A 15,924-nucleotide genomic window follows, 5' to 3' on the forward strand; every position below is an offset into this window, starting at 1 on the left:
GTAATTTCTCATTATATGTATCGCATTTTCTTTATCCATTCTTCTGTTCAAGGGCACCTAGTTTAGTTCCATAGCTTAGCTACTATGAATTGAACTGCTATAACACCGATGTGGACACATCACTATAGAATGCTAATTTTAAGTCCTTTGTGTATTACTGAAGAGTAGGAAAAGTAGGTCAAATGGTGGTTCCATTCCAAGTTTTCTGAGGAATCTCCACACTGTTTTCCACAGTGGTTACACTAACTTGCAGTCCCATCAGCTGTGCATCAGTGAACCTTTTTGCCCACATCCTTGCCAATATTCATTGTTACTGTATTCTTGATAATTGCCATCTGAGTGGAGTGAGATGGAATCTCAGTGTTGTTTAAATTTGCATTTCTCTAATTAATATATTTTCATTGATTTGTTGACCGCTTGTATTTTTTCTTCTGTGAAGTGTCTGTTCAGTTCCTTTGCCCATTTCTTGATTGGGTTTCTTTTTTTAATGTTACATTTTTTTGGGTTCTCTATATATCCTGGAGATTAATGCTCTCTCTGAGTTGCAGGTGGCAAAGATTTTCTCCCATTCTGTAGGCTCTGCTTCACCTTGATTGTGTCCTGTGCTGTGAGGCAGAATTTTAGTTTGGATCCATCCCATTTATTGATTCTTGATTTTACTTCTTGTGCATTAGGAGTCTTGTTGAGGATTTGGTTCCTAAGCTGACATGCTGTAGAGTTGGGCCTACTTTTGCTTCTAGTAGGTGCAGGGTCTCTGGTCTAATGCCCAGGTCCTTGATCCACTTTGAGTTGAGTGGTTTTGCAAGGGAAGAGATAGGGTTCTAATTCCATTTTACTATGTATGTATTTCCAGTGTTCTCAGAGGCTGTCTTTTCTTCAATGTGATGTTCATGGCCTGTCTAGTAGGGCTTCAGGTTTGAGTAGAGGAAGAATGAGGACAGCGGCAAGAAGTATGCACAGTGAAGAATTGTTGTTCAAACTGGTCTGGTTGATCATTATCTCAGGTGTGTGCATTTGTGGTCCTGGAGAAGTCACTACCATCTTTTGAAGGGGTCACTGTGTTCCCATGAGGTGATTCCCATGTTTAGAGGGGGAACCTTGGTTCCCATCATGGAGTGCTGCTCCCACTTATGGTAGTGATCAGTCTGTGAGGTTTTGCTGTTCCTGGAATCCTGGGTGAGCACAGGTTACCAGCCATGAGTGGAAACTTCTAGGTACCACACTGGGGATTTGGAATAGGATGCTTTATTACCTGGCAGCTGGGTATCCCTAAAAATCCTTGATAACCTAGTTACGTCTATTTTGGTGTCCTCAGCCTTAAAGGGGCAGGTTGCCATCTTTGGATGAATACTCCTTAAATGACCTTTGTCTGCTCAGGGTCTGCTTCCTGCCTTCTCCCAGGGTCTTCACCTCATGGAAGGGACAAAGGCCTCTGGGCCCTCTTCTGTAAGGGCACTAATCCACCTGTGAGGGTTCTGCCCTCATGACCTAATCACTTTCCAAAGGCCCCATCTCCCAGTACTGTCACCTCAGGGGTGAGGATTTCAGCCTGGGTATTTTTGTGGGACACCAACATTCAATCCTCAGCAGCACACAGACTGCAAGAACTCCTGCCTCTGCGTGACTGACTATGTCTGGACCTCCTCCTGTTGGAAACCAGTGAATGAGCAGAGGGAGGCAGCTCCCCATCCCTCAGTCACCTTCAGTTCCTCACTCTGCTCCTTTGTGTAGCAACACTTTTAAAGAAGTCTGTGCTTTTGTGTTCATATCCATGCCTCCTTTTTTCTCCTCAACCTGTTCCACCAGATGTTTGTCTCAACTGTCCCACCAGAATGTGCAGTTCACTAATAATACCCTCATTACTGAAGCTAACACTCACTTCATTGCCTCTGCCTCAGGAATAGCTGCCACAGTTACCTGCATTTGCTTTAAAAATAAAAGTTAGCATCAAATCCCATTTTAAAAATATAGAATGATCAACAGAGAAGACAGGCTACTATAAGATTTAAAATATTTTATTCATATGAACTGATTTTTAGACAGAGTCTTACTATGTGGTCCAAACTGGTTCCTAATTCCAGAGCTCAAATGATCCTTGTCTCTCAGCCTCACAAGTAGCCAGGAGTAGAGACATATGTGACCTGAAGTTCATCGTATTTTAACGATGGCACTAATTCTCTGTAAAGTGGGATTAGAATTATTTTGAAAATTTTCATGAGTTTACTGTACAGAACAGATGACACTTTAAGGATCTGATCAGTGCTCCAGCTGCATAGAAAGTGAGCTCCCAGGTGCAGGGGTGCAGGCCTGAAATCTCAGGAGGCTGAGACAGGTTCATGGATAATTCAAAGCTAGCCTCAGCAATGGTGAGGTCCAAAGGAACCCAGTGAGATTCTGTCTCTAAATAAATTGCAAACTAGGACTGGGAGTGTGGCTCTGTTGTTGAGCGCCCCTGAGTTCAATCCCCAGTAACAAAAACAAAAACAAAACAAAACAAAACAAAAAACCAAAAGAAAATGAAAAAAAAAAAAAAAAAGAAAGAAGGAAAGAAAAAGAGTGATGTGTCCATTTCTCTGTCCTCTCGTGGGTACCATCCTCAACCCCATCTTCAGTGGGTACAAGGGTGGAGGTGCTGCCTGGTATCCAAAGCTGCTGCTCCTCTTATTTTATGAAAGACATGCAAACACTTTCCACTTTTCCACCCTCAGGCACCTCTTTACTGAATTTCCTCTTGCCCTTTCCACGGTTTCCCCTCATTGTACCCTCAAATCTTCACACAGTTTCTCTTGGGACATAGTGAGTTATGGTGATGCAGGGTCAGAATGAGAAAGTACTGTCACTTCAATAAAATGACCTGTGACAGGTTAATCAAATTTCTGGAGACTCAGGTTGGGTACTTGTACAATAATGATAACTATCTCAGCAGGGGTTGGGGTAGATTAATAATGAAATTTATTAAAAATGTCTAGCACTTTGTATATAAAACTCAGGGTTCATCCTCTGGCTTCCCAACCCCCCTGCCCAGCCCAGTGTCAGACCTTCTCCCTCACCTCTTGATTCAGTCCTGGTTTAATTCCCACATCTCAATCCCTCTCCTTCCCTCCCACTGACCTGACCCTAGGAGTCTTCCATAAGAAGGAATAAGTGTCTCAACGTCTCCTTTCCCCCTGAGAACTTGTCTCTGGGATGTGAAGGTGATTCTTTGGCCTGAGCATCCTGAGAACACAGAGCAGAAGGTTAGCTGTCAGGAAACCCATGAGTCAAGTGGGGCTCAGACACTTTGCAGTAGTGCAGCTGGGGCGAGTTACCTGACCTGTCTGAGGCTTTGACGTTGGTGTTGCACCGAGCTTGCAGGGTGGTGTGGGCATCGAGATCATGTAAGTGATAAGTCTGTGTAAGTGAAGGTGTTACGATGGAAATCATGATAAAGGGGTAACTTTGAACTGTCAGTCACTCCCTTCTGATGAAAACCTGGTTCTGGTGGTTTTCACCTCAGAGCACAAGTCAATTGCCATTGGATTCCCTCAGCCACTTTCAGGCAGCCTTTGGTCATCGTCGGAACCCAGATTGTCCACATTCAACCTATCTTCCCTGGTCCCCCGCCTTTGTATTAATGAATTGGGGTGGGTAGTGCACAGGCCCTATCAGGGTTGCCACATTTGGCAAAGGGAAATCCAAGTCACTCAGTTAAATTTGAATATCAAAATTATGAGTTTGTCCTGTGTAATCTTTGTGTATATCTAGCAAGCCTGAACCCTCCCAGAAGTTGAATGGATGCTTCTCCTTAGCTAAGTCCATTCGTGGTGGCCTGTGAGCCAATGTGATAATCTTACCATCTCCCAAGCAGTCTTCCGGGGCACTTCTCACCTTCTTAGCCAGTTCTTATGCCAGGGGGCTGCTCTCAGTGGCCAGGGTCAACTGTGCATGATGATGGTGTATGGATCTGCACAGAGTTCTCCTTGTTGAGAAGACTGTTCTCAAGTTTTAGGTCCCTTCTCTTAACCACGTCTTCTCCTCCCCATCCTGAGGTTGATGAGCATGTGACATGGTGTCTCTGTTTTAGTTCCCAGATGGCCAAACTGGCAGGACTGATCCTAGATGCCCCCTGCCAGACTCCCACCTCTCGCCCCTCCAGGTAGTTGGTCCATGTTGGGTTTCCAGCCTCCCCAGCAGTTCCCTGCAGAAGAAAAGCAACAACAATGGGAGGTTGGCTCCAGACATGGCAGGTTCAGTAAAGGCATGGATACTGGCTTTGCACCTCCCTGAGTTTTCTTGGTGATATCTCTTCCCCATCTGTCATGGTGAATGTGATTGGATTAAGAGATGCTGAAGATGAAGAGGCATCTGGGTGTGTCACTGAGGTAGAGGTGACTTTAGGAATGTTCGGCGTGTGGGAACGCACAGTCCAATAGATTGGAGGCTTGGCTGGAATAAAAGTCGTAAGAACAAAGAAGCAGCAGATGCAAGATCCATTCTCCTTGAAAGGGCCCTTGATTGCTGGTGTGATGCTCTGAGGACGTCAGGCTCTTTCCCATTTACTGTTCCAAGCAGACCCTGCCTGTGATTCTCCAGGGAGTTTCCAGAGGACTTTGGTCTCAGACGTGGTTAGAATCATTGATCCCTCTAGTTTTGTGGCTTCACCCTCTTCCACTGCACAGATATTGGTTCCTCTGGTTCTGTATCCTTTAGATGGCCATTGTGGACTATCTAGGTTCTGGTTGTGTAAGCCAATCTAATAAATCCCCTTTCTATAATCATACTCCTGTTGATTCTTTTCTTCTAGAGAACACTTCTGATAGACAGTCCATTCTGTCCTTGAGATTTCATGTCTTTAAATCCTTAATTGCTGTTTTGAGCAGTCTTTTTGCTCTTGCATTAGAGGGACATATATAAGAAAAGTTATATTCAGACTGCCTTCTTGGCAGAAAACTCAAGCTTGCTCTTTTTATGTTCATGCACCAACACTAAACCTCTATGTTTCACTACCTCAGAAGCACTTTGAAGAGGGAAACACTATGTTTGGGTGTTCAGATGGTTGGTTCTGGTGATCGGTGATTTTTTTCAGCACCCACATATAGAACTTTTAAAAGAAAGCAACTGTATTGAACTAAAATTTACATACCATAAAATGTAACCTTTAAGTGTGTTGTTTAATGAAGTTCGACAAATATATACAGTCATGTGAATACCCCAATCAAGCCATAAATCATTTCTTTTATTCAACAGGCATGAATTCCTCTTTGGACTATAGAGTTAAAGAAACTAGTTAAAGGAACTTGACTTAACTGAGTAATAGTTTACCACACAAATTGACCAGAGTTTTTTTATTCTCATAAGGACAACATGTCACTGTCTTAAAAGGAAAAGGTGATTTTTTCCCCAGTCTTTTTGAACATTTCAAAGCAACATGTACCATGAGTGGTTTCCTGAGAAGCCACATTGTCCTTCTGGTCATGGTGCTGCTGTGACTATGTGTTTAGACATGGAGGAGCTGGGGGCAGGGAGGGGAAGTGCCTCAGTGTCCAGGACACACAGATTTCAGTCCTGATTCTTTATTCACTGGTCATGTGAATATGTGCATTTTATTTAACCATTTGTGTCTCAGTTTCCTCCTGTATACAATGCGGGAAAGAACAGCACCTGCCATGTGAGGTGATTGTGCAAATTAAAAGAGTTGTAAATGTGAAGTGTGTGGATCAGAGTTGAAGTAATGGCAAGCATTGTGTGAGTGAGAGCTGGTGTCATCAGCATCGTGTGTGGATTTCAGGGGTGAGAATGACCTTACAGAGCACCAAGTATTCATGTCCCCAAACCAATGTTATGGAAAATATGGAGCATGATGGCATTGAGAGAGACAAGTGGTGCTTGGAGACGTAGAAGAGCAGGGTTTCTTCAGTACCCCTGAAGCAGCGCATCATGGGACAAGAGCCAAGCAAAAAAAAGCTGCTCCCTTCGTGGCAACATGAGAAGAGAGAGAGGGGAAGAAGACACAGAGAATAAGCACCCTGTCAGGGCACTGCTGCAGTGACCCACCTCCCCCAGTCACGTCCCACCTGCCCACAGTTAACACCCAGTTAGTCCATTGAAAGGAGTAGGATCTGATTAGGTGCAGATCTCACAATCCAGTCTTTTTACCTTTGAATATTGTGCCTTAACACAGCAGCTTTTGGGGAACATGTCATTTAAAATGACAAGAGGCTGTAAGTCTATAGGCTCAGGACTCTGAGGCAATGGATCATGTGTCCAAGCTCAACCTTAGCAATGGAGAGAAACCTTGTTACTTTCATGAGAGTAACAGAAAATGGAGTAGTATAACTGAACAACAGAACACAAACTACAATTGAGATGAGATAAATCAATTTCTGGAAAAGTGTGAACTACCACAAGAACATCAACCTTTCAGTGTGGAATGATCTTTAGAAAGTTATGTTCCTCATTTGAAAATCTCCAAAGAGATTTTTGGAAATAAATTACTGGAGAATTCTACCTCACAATTAAAGAGGAATTGGCGAAATGCTATGCAATTATTTCTAGGTAGTAGAAGAGCAGGGAGCCATTCACAACTTATTTTACCAGGCAGGCATTACCAGATCATTAAGCCAGAATAAAGCAATGGAAGAAACCCAAAATCAAGTGTCCAAAGTCCATCATGAAATGGACATGAAAATCCCTATATAATCATTTCATTGACAAGCATAGAAAAGTCACACAGCAAATTCAAAATCTATGGATAAAAACTCTTAGAAAAAAAGAACAGATAATGATATGGGTTGAATCATATCCCTGCAAAACTCCAGACCTAAGAAAAAGAGATTTTTTTTTCCAGAAATGGCACTATTATGATGTAATTACTCTAAAATTGGGTTCTAAAGGAACAGGATGAGCCTTTTGTTCAGTGTTAGTTGCTTCCTTAAAGAGAGAAAGGGTGAGATGTTGGTACTTTTGAATTTGTCCTCAAAGAGAGAACAGAATGGGTTACTGGTTCAATAGCACTTGTGTCCTTAGAAGGAGGGCAGGGTGGGGAGCTGTTTCACTGTGACTTGTGAAGTCATGAGAAGAACAGGATGGGCAGCTGGCTTACTGGCCAGCTTGTGTCCTTATAAGGAGAACAGGTTGAGCTTTTGGTTAACTGTGTCTTTTTTCCTTCTATGATTATCTTCTCTCCTATCTAGTTGATTTGTGTAGTGAAAGTTTGAATTGAGATCTCTTTAATTTTGGGGTTATTCTCCAGGTATTTCCTTATGGTTCCCATGAGGGTCTTTTACATAAGAAAGAGAAACCAGTCTGATGTGAACATAAGCAACCTGTCAGTAACAAGGAGAATGCTGCACATATGTATCAGCATCTCATCTCCCTTGGTTTCCTGATGTCAGGAAGGTAACAAGTGTATGCATTGTGTGAAATCAAGAAGAATGTGGCCTCTGAGGGTGAAACAACATTGTAGGCATCCTCTCAGTTGGCAGAGGTTCCCACAATCTGAAAGAGTCTCCTCTGTGTCTTGGAGCAACCCTCAGTGGGTATGGTCTTGCAAATTCCTGAGATACACTTAAGTCATCTTCCCTATTGTGTTTGTGCAAAGAACCTCGCATCTCTTTAGGATCTATAATCTCTTCCACAAGCACATCTTCCTTAGCCTCAGCATCGCATATGCATTTCTGTCCAAACTGCAAGTTTTGAAAAATCCTTTAGATCAGTTTGTTACTGCCCATTCTCACAGTACATTGGACTAAATGCTGCCAGCAATATCCATGCCAGTGACTGAATAGTGTGCTGTCTTGAAATTTCCTCCCCCCAATTAATGAGTCCCTTGCTTTAAAATTTAGCCTAAAACAGAGTCTCAGCAAATGGGCAAAATGGAATCGAGTGCTTTGACAGAAAACAATGGAAGTGACCAATGTTACATAGAGACTTCCTTTCCATTGACACTTCATTAGCATGTTCAGCATGCCTGTTGGTCTTCCTTTTGACTCCTCCCACAACAGCTCATTAATCTCCACTTTCTATATTCCAAAACTTTTTCAGGCTGACATCTCTAAACTGTTGAGTATTCTTGGTGCAAAACAGCTTTAAGGATTTCTGATGGATGTGGTACATTTAGTCATAGCAATGACCCCACTTCTCAGTACCAATTTCTGTTTCAATTAGCTCTATTTGGCAATGTAACAACCCAACCCAACAAAACAATGTAGGGATGAAAACTGGACTTCAGGATTTTATAGGTCTGTGTCCATAAATGGCTAAAAACATTGCTATGGACTCAACATGGGGCAGAACATCATGGGACAAGGAACAAACAAGCAGTGGAAAGCTGCTCCCTTCGTGGCAACAATGGAGCAGAAAGGGAAGGAGATACAGGGAGGAAGCATCCTTTCAGGGCATTACTCTAGAGATCCCCTGTTCGGTCATGTTCTTTGTGTCTACAGTTAACACCCAGTTGGTCTATTGACACGAGTAGGGTCTGAGAGGCAAAGCTCTCGAAATCCAGTCATTTCACCTTTAAATATTCCTTAACACAACAGCCTTTGGGGAACACCTCTTTTTTCAAGCACAAGAGGCTGTGAGCCTGTCTGCTTGGGACCTGGAGGCAGTGGGGATCCCATGTTGAAGCCCAGTTTGAGGAACTTAGTAAGACCTTTTCTCACAATAGAAAGCCTGGGGATGTATCTCAGTGGCAGAGCAATGGCTTAAGTGTGAGAGACTCTGGGCTGATGGGTTGATTGCCAGTATGTAAAAATTGGAAAAAAAAAAAAAAAAAAGACAAGGAAACAAAGAAACAGGGCACAGGGGAAGGGGTTCTTGAGGGAATGTGTTCCACCATTCTGCCCTTCCATCATGTGAGGACACAACACCAAAGTACTTTTTCCTTGATCTTGCCAGTCTAAGGCATTTGCTTATGGAGACATGAAGGGATCAAGTCAACTGAGAATTCTTCCATTTCTTCCCTCTAGGGGAAGAATACTTTCTTATTGCTTCTAGGATTCTTGGCTTTTAGGTTTTGTCCTTTATCACTTTGAGTATTTCAAACTACCATGTTTTGTGCCTCTGAGGTTTCTAATGAGAGATCTGATGAGGACCTTAAGGGGATTATGATGAACCCTTTCCTGCTCTCCACCCGTAGTTGTGCATACTGTGTCTAGAGTGTCTTAGGGAACAGAACATTATCATATTATCACGATGTGAGTGATGTGCTACCATCTGTTTGACAGCCATTATTCAGTGTTGGGAATAAAGAAGTTGAATACCTTGAGTATAGTTACACTGAGATCTTTGAAAGGCAAAGTTGTTACAGACTTCTAGACCTGAAATAAAAAGTATATAGAAGTACTATACAAGTTTTAATTTTTAAGAAATACTATCAGTTTCCATAACCTATTGAATTGAAAAGCTTCTGGAGACTCTTCTTACTATTGTGAATGTGGAAGAGGTCCTGTAGTTACAAAGGGAGATGGCCAGTGGGGGTGATGACAGATGTGACAGGGCCATTTCTTATTCTGACCTCACAAGGAGCCATTGTGACGGAATGTCCAACACTGGGTATATAACTGACTGGCTGAGGCTGGGTCTTTGTCCATAAGTACAGGAAGCTCTTGGTGGTGACCTGTCGGACTCCCAGATAGTTAGCGCGTTTGGTGGTTGGGCGGTTGGTGGTTGGTGGCTGTGGACTTTGGTGATTGGTTCTTTGATTTGGGTTTTTTGTTTTGTTTTTTGATTTTGGTTTGTTGTTTTGGTTTGTTATTTTTTTTTTAGCTAGCTTCCTTAGTGGGTGTTCCTGCTTAGGATGGCTAGGAAGAGTAGAGAGACTAGTGTAGTGGTGCAGGAGGAGGCCTTCACAGACCGTTACCAGGTCTTGAGGGCCATTGGGCATGGGGCATTTGGTCAGGTGATCCTCGCCCGCCATCTGCTCACTGGGGCAGAGGTGGCAGTGAAAGTCCTGGAAAAGAGAATGTGGAAGAGTTTGGCCCGCTCTGAGAAACGGGCGTTGATGACCCTGAACCACCCGAATGTGATCCAGCTCTTACAGGTTATTGACACCGACCAACATGTCTACCTGGTGATGGAGCATGGAGGCAGGGGATCGCTATTTGACTTCATCCCGGATGGGGGCATGCAGGAGGAAGAGGAGGCCAGGAGACTATTTAGGCAGATCACGTGTGCAGTGTGCTACTGCCACAAGATGTGCATCGTGCATGGAGACCTGAAGCCCGAGAACATTGTGCTGGATGCCAGGGGAGACATCCGACTCATCGACTTTGGCTTAAGCACCGTTGTCAAGCCTGGGCATCAGCAGAACGAGTCCTGGGGCCCTCTGGAGGGCCCTGCAGAGGACAGCTGGAAACTGGGTATCATTTTGTATTTCGTGTTGACAGGCGACCGCCCGCGTAGTATCTCCGATGCCGAGTTGGAATTTCCCCAGCATGTGTCTGCTGAAGCACAAGAACTGGTCAAGAAAATCCTGGCAGACGACCCTGAAAGCAGGCTCTCCGTAGAGGACATCTTGAAGGACCCCTGGCTGAATCAGGGTGAGGAGAACTCATCTTCCCATGATGAGCCCCTCCCCAGCCTCTCAGACCCCACAGTACTGACGGTCCTCTTCGACATGGGCTTCGACCCATACACTACCTGGGTGTCTCTATCCAAGAGGAGGTTTGACGATGCCATGGCTGCCTATCTCCTAGTGCAGCAGCAGATAAGCCAGGGGACAGGCTGCATGAAGCCTGTGAGGCGGAGGGTGCTACCTCAGCTGTGCCCCAGGGATCCTTCCGTGTTCCCTGTCCTCCCAAAGAGGAGGGCGAGTGAGCCTGCCCTACACACCTCCCCCTTGCCCTGTGAACCTCAGCCACCTGAGGAGGCCGAAGAGTCCGGGCAGAAGGTTGAGAGAAGTTGCAGCGTGCCTGCCATTAGACTCCGCTTCCTGCATGACAAGACCCCCACTCCCAGCCTAGCCTCCCAGCCTGACTCTGTGTGCGACAAATCCGGACGCTGCATATCAGCCGACAGCCATGTCTCCCAAGATGCCACCACAGCACATCCCCAGGGCCACAGGAAGCGCTGGAAGCGGGTGAGGCAGAGGATCGCCGCCTGCTTCCGCAGACTGTGCTCTTGCATACCCTCCTGTGTTAGCGAAGACGTGGCCGAGACACAGGGAGACCAGAGACCTGCTAAGTGTGGAAACCGGGTGGTTCCTATCTAAATTCAGACCTCAGACGGACCAAACTAACACACAGCCAGCCAGAGGACACTTTGCTCCGTGGATGCTGTTGTCACTATGTGGACATTGGTCATGTGGACTCAAACAGCTGCAGGGCTGAGTGTGCTCACTGGCCCAGGCTTCTCCACGTGGGGTCCAGCCAGGATCACATCTGGATCTACCTGGACGTCGGGTGTCTCTCCTGTCCCCACCTGGGAGAGACATCAGATGAGACTTTTCCCTGGGACATTTCCCCTGCCCTGCTCTTCTCTGACCTTTCTCCCATGCTCCTGGGAGGGCAGAGATGTTTCTTAATAAATTTGTTTTCTCAAATGGCATAGTCAAGTTGATGTTCCAAAGATTAAAAAAAAAAAAAAAAAAAAAAGACTGATGTAAATAAATGGGAGGAGGCTGTTCCAAGTGAGGCTGGAGCCCACCAGGTGTCCTCTCCAGGCCTGGACCCCTGTGCCTCCCTCTCCTGTTCAGTGTAGATAGACTTGCTCCCCTAGAGCCAGTGTAGATGGGGCCTCAGTTGCCTTAGCTGGTGTAGAGGGTCTCTTTCCTCTAGCCAGTGTAGATGAGCACTCACTTGCTTTGACCTTGTGCCTTGGAGACTTGCTCCCCTTAACCCAGTTGAATGGAGGTTTTGCCCTAGATCCAGTGTAGACATGACTGAGTTTGAAACAGCCAGTGGTCCCTGGCAGAAGGAATCCCTCCCTGAGGTCTATGGAGAGGGTGGGTGTCACTGTTGGAGGAATTACATCTGAGAAGGTATTGGAGACCCAGAGTGTCTTATGGCATCATCTCCTTCATCGTGGTTGCAGGGAAGGCAGAGGAGGGCCAGAGTGTAGGGTGGACCTGCCTGCAGGGGGACTGTGTTCTCACCACCTGCCATGCTGCCTCACCACCCAAAGTCACCTAAGGGTCCCTGCTGAAGGTACAGAGAAGGTAGCACATGGGGTTTGGGGAGTGGAGGTGACAAGCCATCTCATGGATCTATTTCCATAAAAGCAAAATGTACTCATGTGGAATTGCTCTTTGCTTTAAGTTCTGCGGTTAGGTTGGACAACTCTTTTTGTGGGAAGGGTGATTAACCTACCTATCACACATGCTAGATCTTGTGGCTTCCTGTTGCCTGAGACATTGTAAGTTTTTCAAGATCTCACCTTTCCTCCTTGGTTGGTTGAACTTCTGATTCGGCTACCTGTGGCGTTCTTCACAGGCCATGTCTTTTATGGCTAATGTCACTGTGTGTCTTCTCTCAGTAGAAACTTCTCTCTATGATTTATTCTTTAAGACTGGTGAAACATGGGTGGCTTTGAAATCACAGGAGAGAGAAAGAGGCATTGTACTTTCGATTCCCAAAGCACCATGATTATAGCACTTATTGAATTATAGAAATGCTTTTGCTTCACGTTTGTTTTAACCACTAGTGTGTGATGCTTTCAAGGGCAGAGAACACATTTTACTCAGTTTTGCATTTCTTCTAACTAGTGCAGCATCACGCATACAGTGAGCCCTTTAAAAAACACTGACTGAACCTAATGAGTACTTGATTTTAGAGGTAATGAAGATACGCACTTTGAGCAGCAGTTACTCTCCTTCTAAAGTGCAATGTAGGGAGGGAATCCAGACTCATTGTGCTTGGGTCAGTATGGACACCAGTTCTGAAATCAGAATTGTCACTTTCAGCATCAAGGTGGAGACGGGCTCAGTAATGCTGCCTAGAGGAAGTAAGTGTCCTATTATGACCTTTTCTACATTATGAAGTAAGTGTGTAGACCTGGGTGTCATATCTAGATGGTCTTTCTAAGTGTCCTAGTAATCTCTCTTGGATGACCCTCTAGGCATTTATTTATTTATTTATTTATTTATTTATTTATTTACAGTGATACATTTTTAAAAATTCATTTTTATTGTAAACAAATGGGATACATCTTGTTTCTCTGTACATGAAGTGGAGACATACCATTGTGTAATCATACATTTACATAGGGTAATATAGTTTTTGATTCATTCTGTTATTTTTTTTCTTTCCCTCACCCCTCCCACCCATCTTATCCTCCTATACAGTCCCTCCTTTCTCCATTCTTGCCCTCCTCCCACCCCCATTATGTCTCATCACCGCTTATCAGTGAGATCATTTGTCCTTTTTTTTTTAATTCTTTTTTTTTATTGTGAACAAATGGGATACATGTTGCTTCTCTGTTTGTACATGGAGTAAAGGCATACCATTTGTGTAATCATAAATTTACATAGGGTAATATTGTTTCTGTTATTTTTTTCGCCTGCAAATACTATAATTTTATTATTCTTTATGGCTGAGTAATATTCCATATCGTGTGTGTGTGTGTGTGTGTGTGTGTGTGTGTGTGTGTGTCACAGTTTCTTTATCCAGTCATCAGTTGAATGACATCTAGGTTGGTTCCACAATCTGGCTATTGTGAATTGAGCACCTATGAACTTTGATGTGGCTGTATCTCTGTAGTATGCTGATTTTAAGTCCTTTGGGTGTAGGCCAAGGAGTGGGATAGCTGGGTCAAATGGTGGTTCCATTCCAAGTTTTCTAAGGAATCTCCACACTGCTGTCCAGAGTGGCTGCACTAATTTGCAGCCCCACCAGCAATGTATGAGTGTACCTTTTTCTCCACATCCTCACCAACACCTATTGTTGCTTGCGTTCTTGATAGTCGCCATTCTAATTGGGGTGAGATGGAATCTTAGGGTAGTTTTGATTTGCATTTCTCTTATTACTAAAGATGGTGAACATTTTTTCATATATCTGTTGATCTTCTTCAGTGAAGTGTCTGTTCATTTCCTTAGTCCATTTGTTGATTGGGTTATTTGTATTCTTTCTGTAGAGTTTTTTTGAGTTCTTTATATATTCTGGAAATTAGTGCTCTATTTGAAATATGAGTGGCAAAGATTTTCTCCCACTCTGTAGGCTCTCTCTTTGCATTGCTGATAGTTTCCTTTGCTGAGAAAAAGCTTTTTAGTTTGAATCTATCCCAGTTATTGATTCTTGCTTTTATTTCTTGTGCTATGGGAGTCCTGTTAAGGAAGTCTGCTCCTAAGCCGACATGTTGAAGATTTGGACCTACTTTTTCTTCTATAAGATGCAGGGTCTCTGGTCGGATTTCAAGGTCCTTGATCCATTGTGAGTTGATTTTTGTGCAGGGTGAGAGATAGGGGTTTAATTTCATTCTGTTGCATATGGATTTCCAGTTTTCCCAGCACCATTTGATGAAGAGGCTATCTTTTCTCCATTGCATATTTTTGGCACCTTTGTCTAGTATGAGATAATTGTATTTATTTGGGTTTGTGTCCATTCCTCTATTCTGTACCATTGATCTACCTGTCTACTTTGGTGCCAATACTATGCTGTTTTTGTTACTATTGCTATTTTTTTAAAAATTCTTTTCATACATGTATATAGGGTAATAATGTCTGTCTCAATCTACTCTCCTTCCCATTCCCATTTGAATCACACCTCCCCTCACTCCCTTCTATACAATCTAAGGTTCCTTCATTATTCTTCCCTACCTACCCCCTGCTATGGATGACCGTGTGCTTATCAGAGAAAACATTCCACCTTTGGTATTTTGGGATTAACTTATTTCATTTTGCATGATATTATTCAGTTCCATCCATTTACCTGGAAATGCCCTAATTTTAATCGTCTTTAAGGCTGAGTTCTATTCCACGTGTATATGTACTACATTTTCTTTATCCAGTCATCTGTTGAAGGGCATCTAGGTTGGTTCCATAGTTTTGCTATTGTTAATTGAGCTGGGAAAACATTGATGTGACTGCATCACTGTACTATGCTGATTTTAAGTCCTTTGGGTATAAACCGGGGAGTGGGAGAGCTGGGTCAAATGGTGGGTCCATTCCAAGTTTTCTTAGGCATCTCCATACTGCTTTCCAAAGTGGTTGCACCAATCTGCAGTCCCACCAACAATGTGTGAGTGTACCATTCTCCCCACATTGGATGGCCCTTTGATGACATACTAGATGCGATAGGATTCAGTTTCTTTCTAAGATATTTATTGAGTGCTTAGTCCACCACAGTGCCAGGCTGAATAAGAAATGGTTGCTATACTGAGAGAATTTCACTGGGTAGAGTTGCTATTACAGTCTGGTAGATTTAACCCAGCTCTGATAGTTCATGATTCATTCTTTTCCATCCTATGAAGTACGTTTGAGAAGATAGGTAACAACTTTAATCAACTTTGAAAAAGTGTGGGAAGGTCATTGTTTGGGAGACATACTTGATAGAACCATGCTGCTTTGGGCAACAGGGAAATCTAAGTCTGGCTAATGTCTCCATTGCTCTTTGAGGTGACTGGCTATATATTTGCTTCCTAAAACCAATGAGATGTCAAAAACCACCTTACACACTTTTGATTTCATCCTGTGTCTCTGCAAGCAATAACTGAATTTCAAAGACTAATCTGCTTTTTAACGGGTGGTTTAAATCTTGCGATTCTAGTCTTGCTCTTTGCTCTCTCCCCCTCTCCATGTCTGCCTCTTTCTCTTTCTTTCCCTTTCTTTTCTCGGTTACCTCTTTGCCTCTTAGCCTGCATTGAGACTCCTACCAGGGAGTGCAACTTGATCATAGAAGTTTTCCTTAAATCAATTATGAAAGGGAACAGCATGATATGTCCTGTTACAGAAATTTAAGAGGCAGATGTTGCCCTGGCATGTTGCCTATAATCCCAATGAATTGGCAAGCA

At 43.7% G+C, this 15,924-nt stretch overlaps 1 protein-coding gene across 1 annotated transcript; it reads left to right on the forward strand.

Annotated features, from left to right (window-relative positions):
- Window positions 1-9,778: 9,778 nt before the first annotated feature.
- LOC306658990 (putative sperm motility kinase W) lies at window positions 9,779-11,191 on the forward strand (the record flags this gene model as incomplete). Its single annotated transcript, XM_079136247.1, has 1 exon — window positions 9,779-11,191. The coding sequence occupies one exon, from the start codon at window positions 9,779-9,781 to the stop codon at window positions 11,189-11,191; it is 1,413 nt and encodes a 470-aa protein (XP_078992373.1).
- Between the last annotated feature and the right edge of the window lie 4,733 nt (window positions 11,192-15,924).

This window comes from Sciurus vulgaris, assembly GCF_902686455.1.
Source record: "Sciurus vulgaris genome assembly, chromosome: 4".
NCBI classification, from domain to species: domain Eukaryota; kingdom Metazoa; phylum Chordata; class Mammalia; order Rodentia; family Sciuridae; genus Sciurus; species Sciurus vulgaris.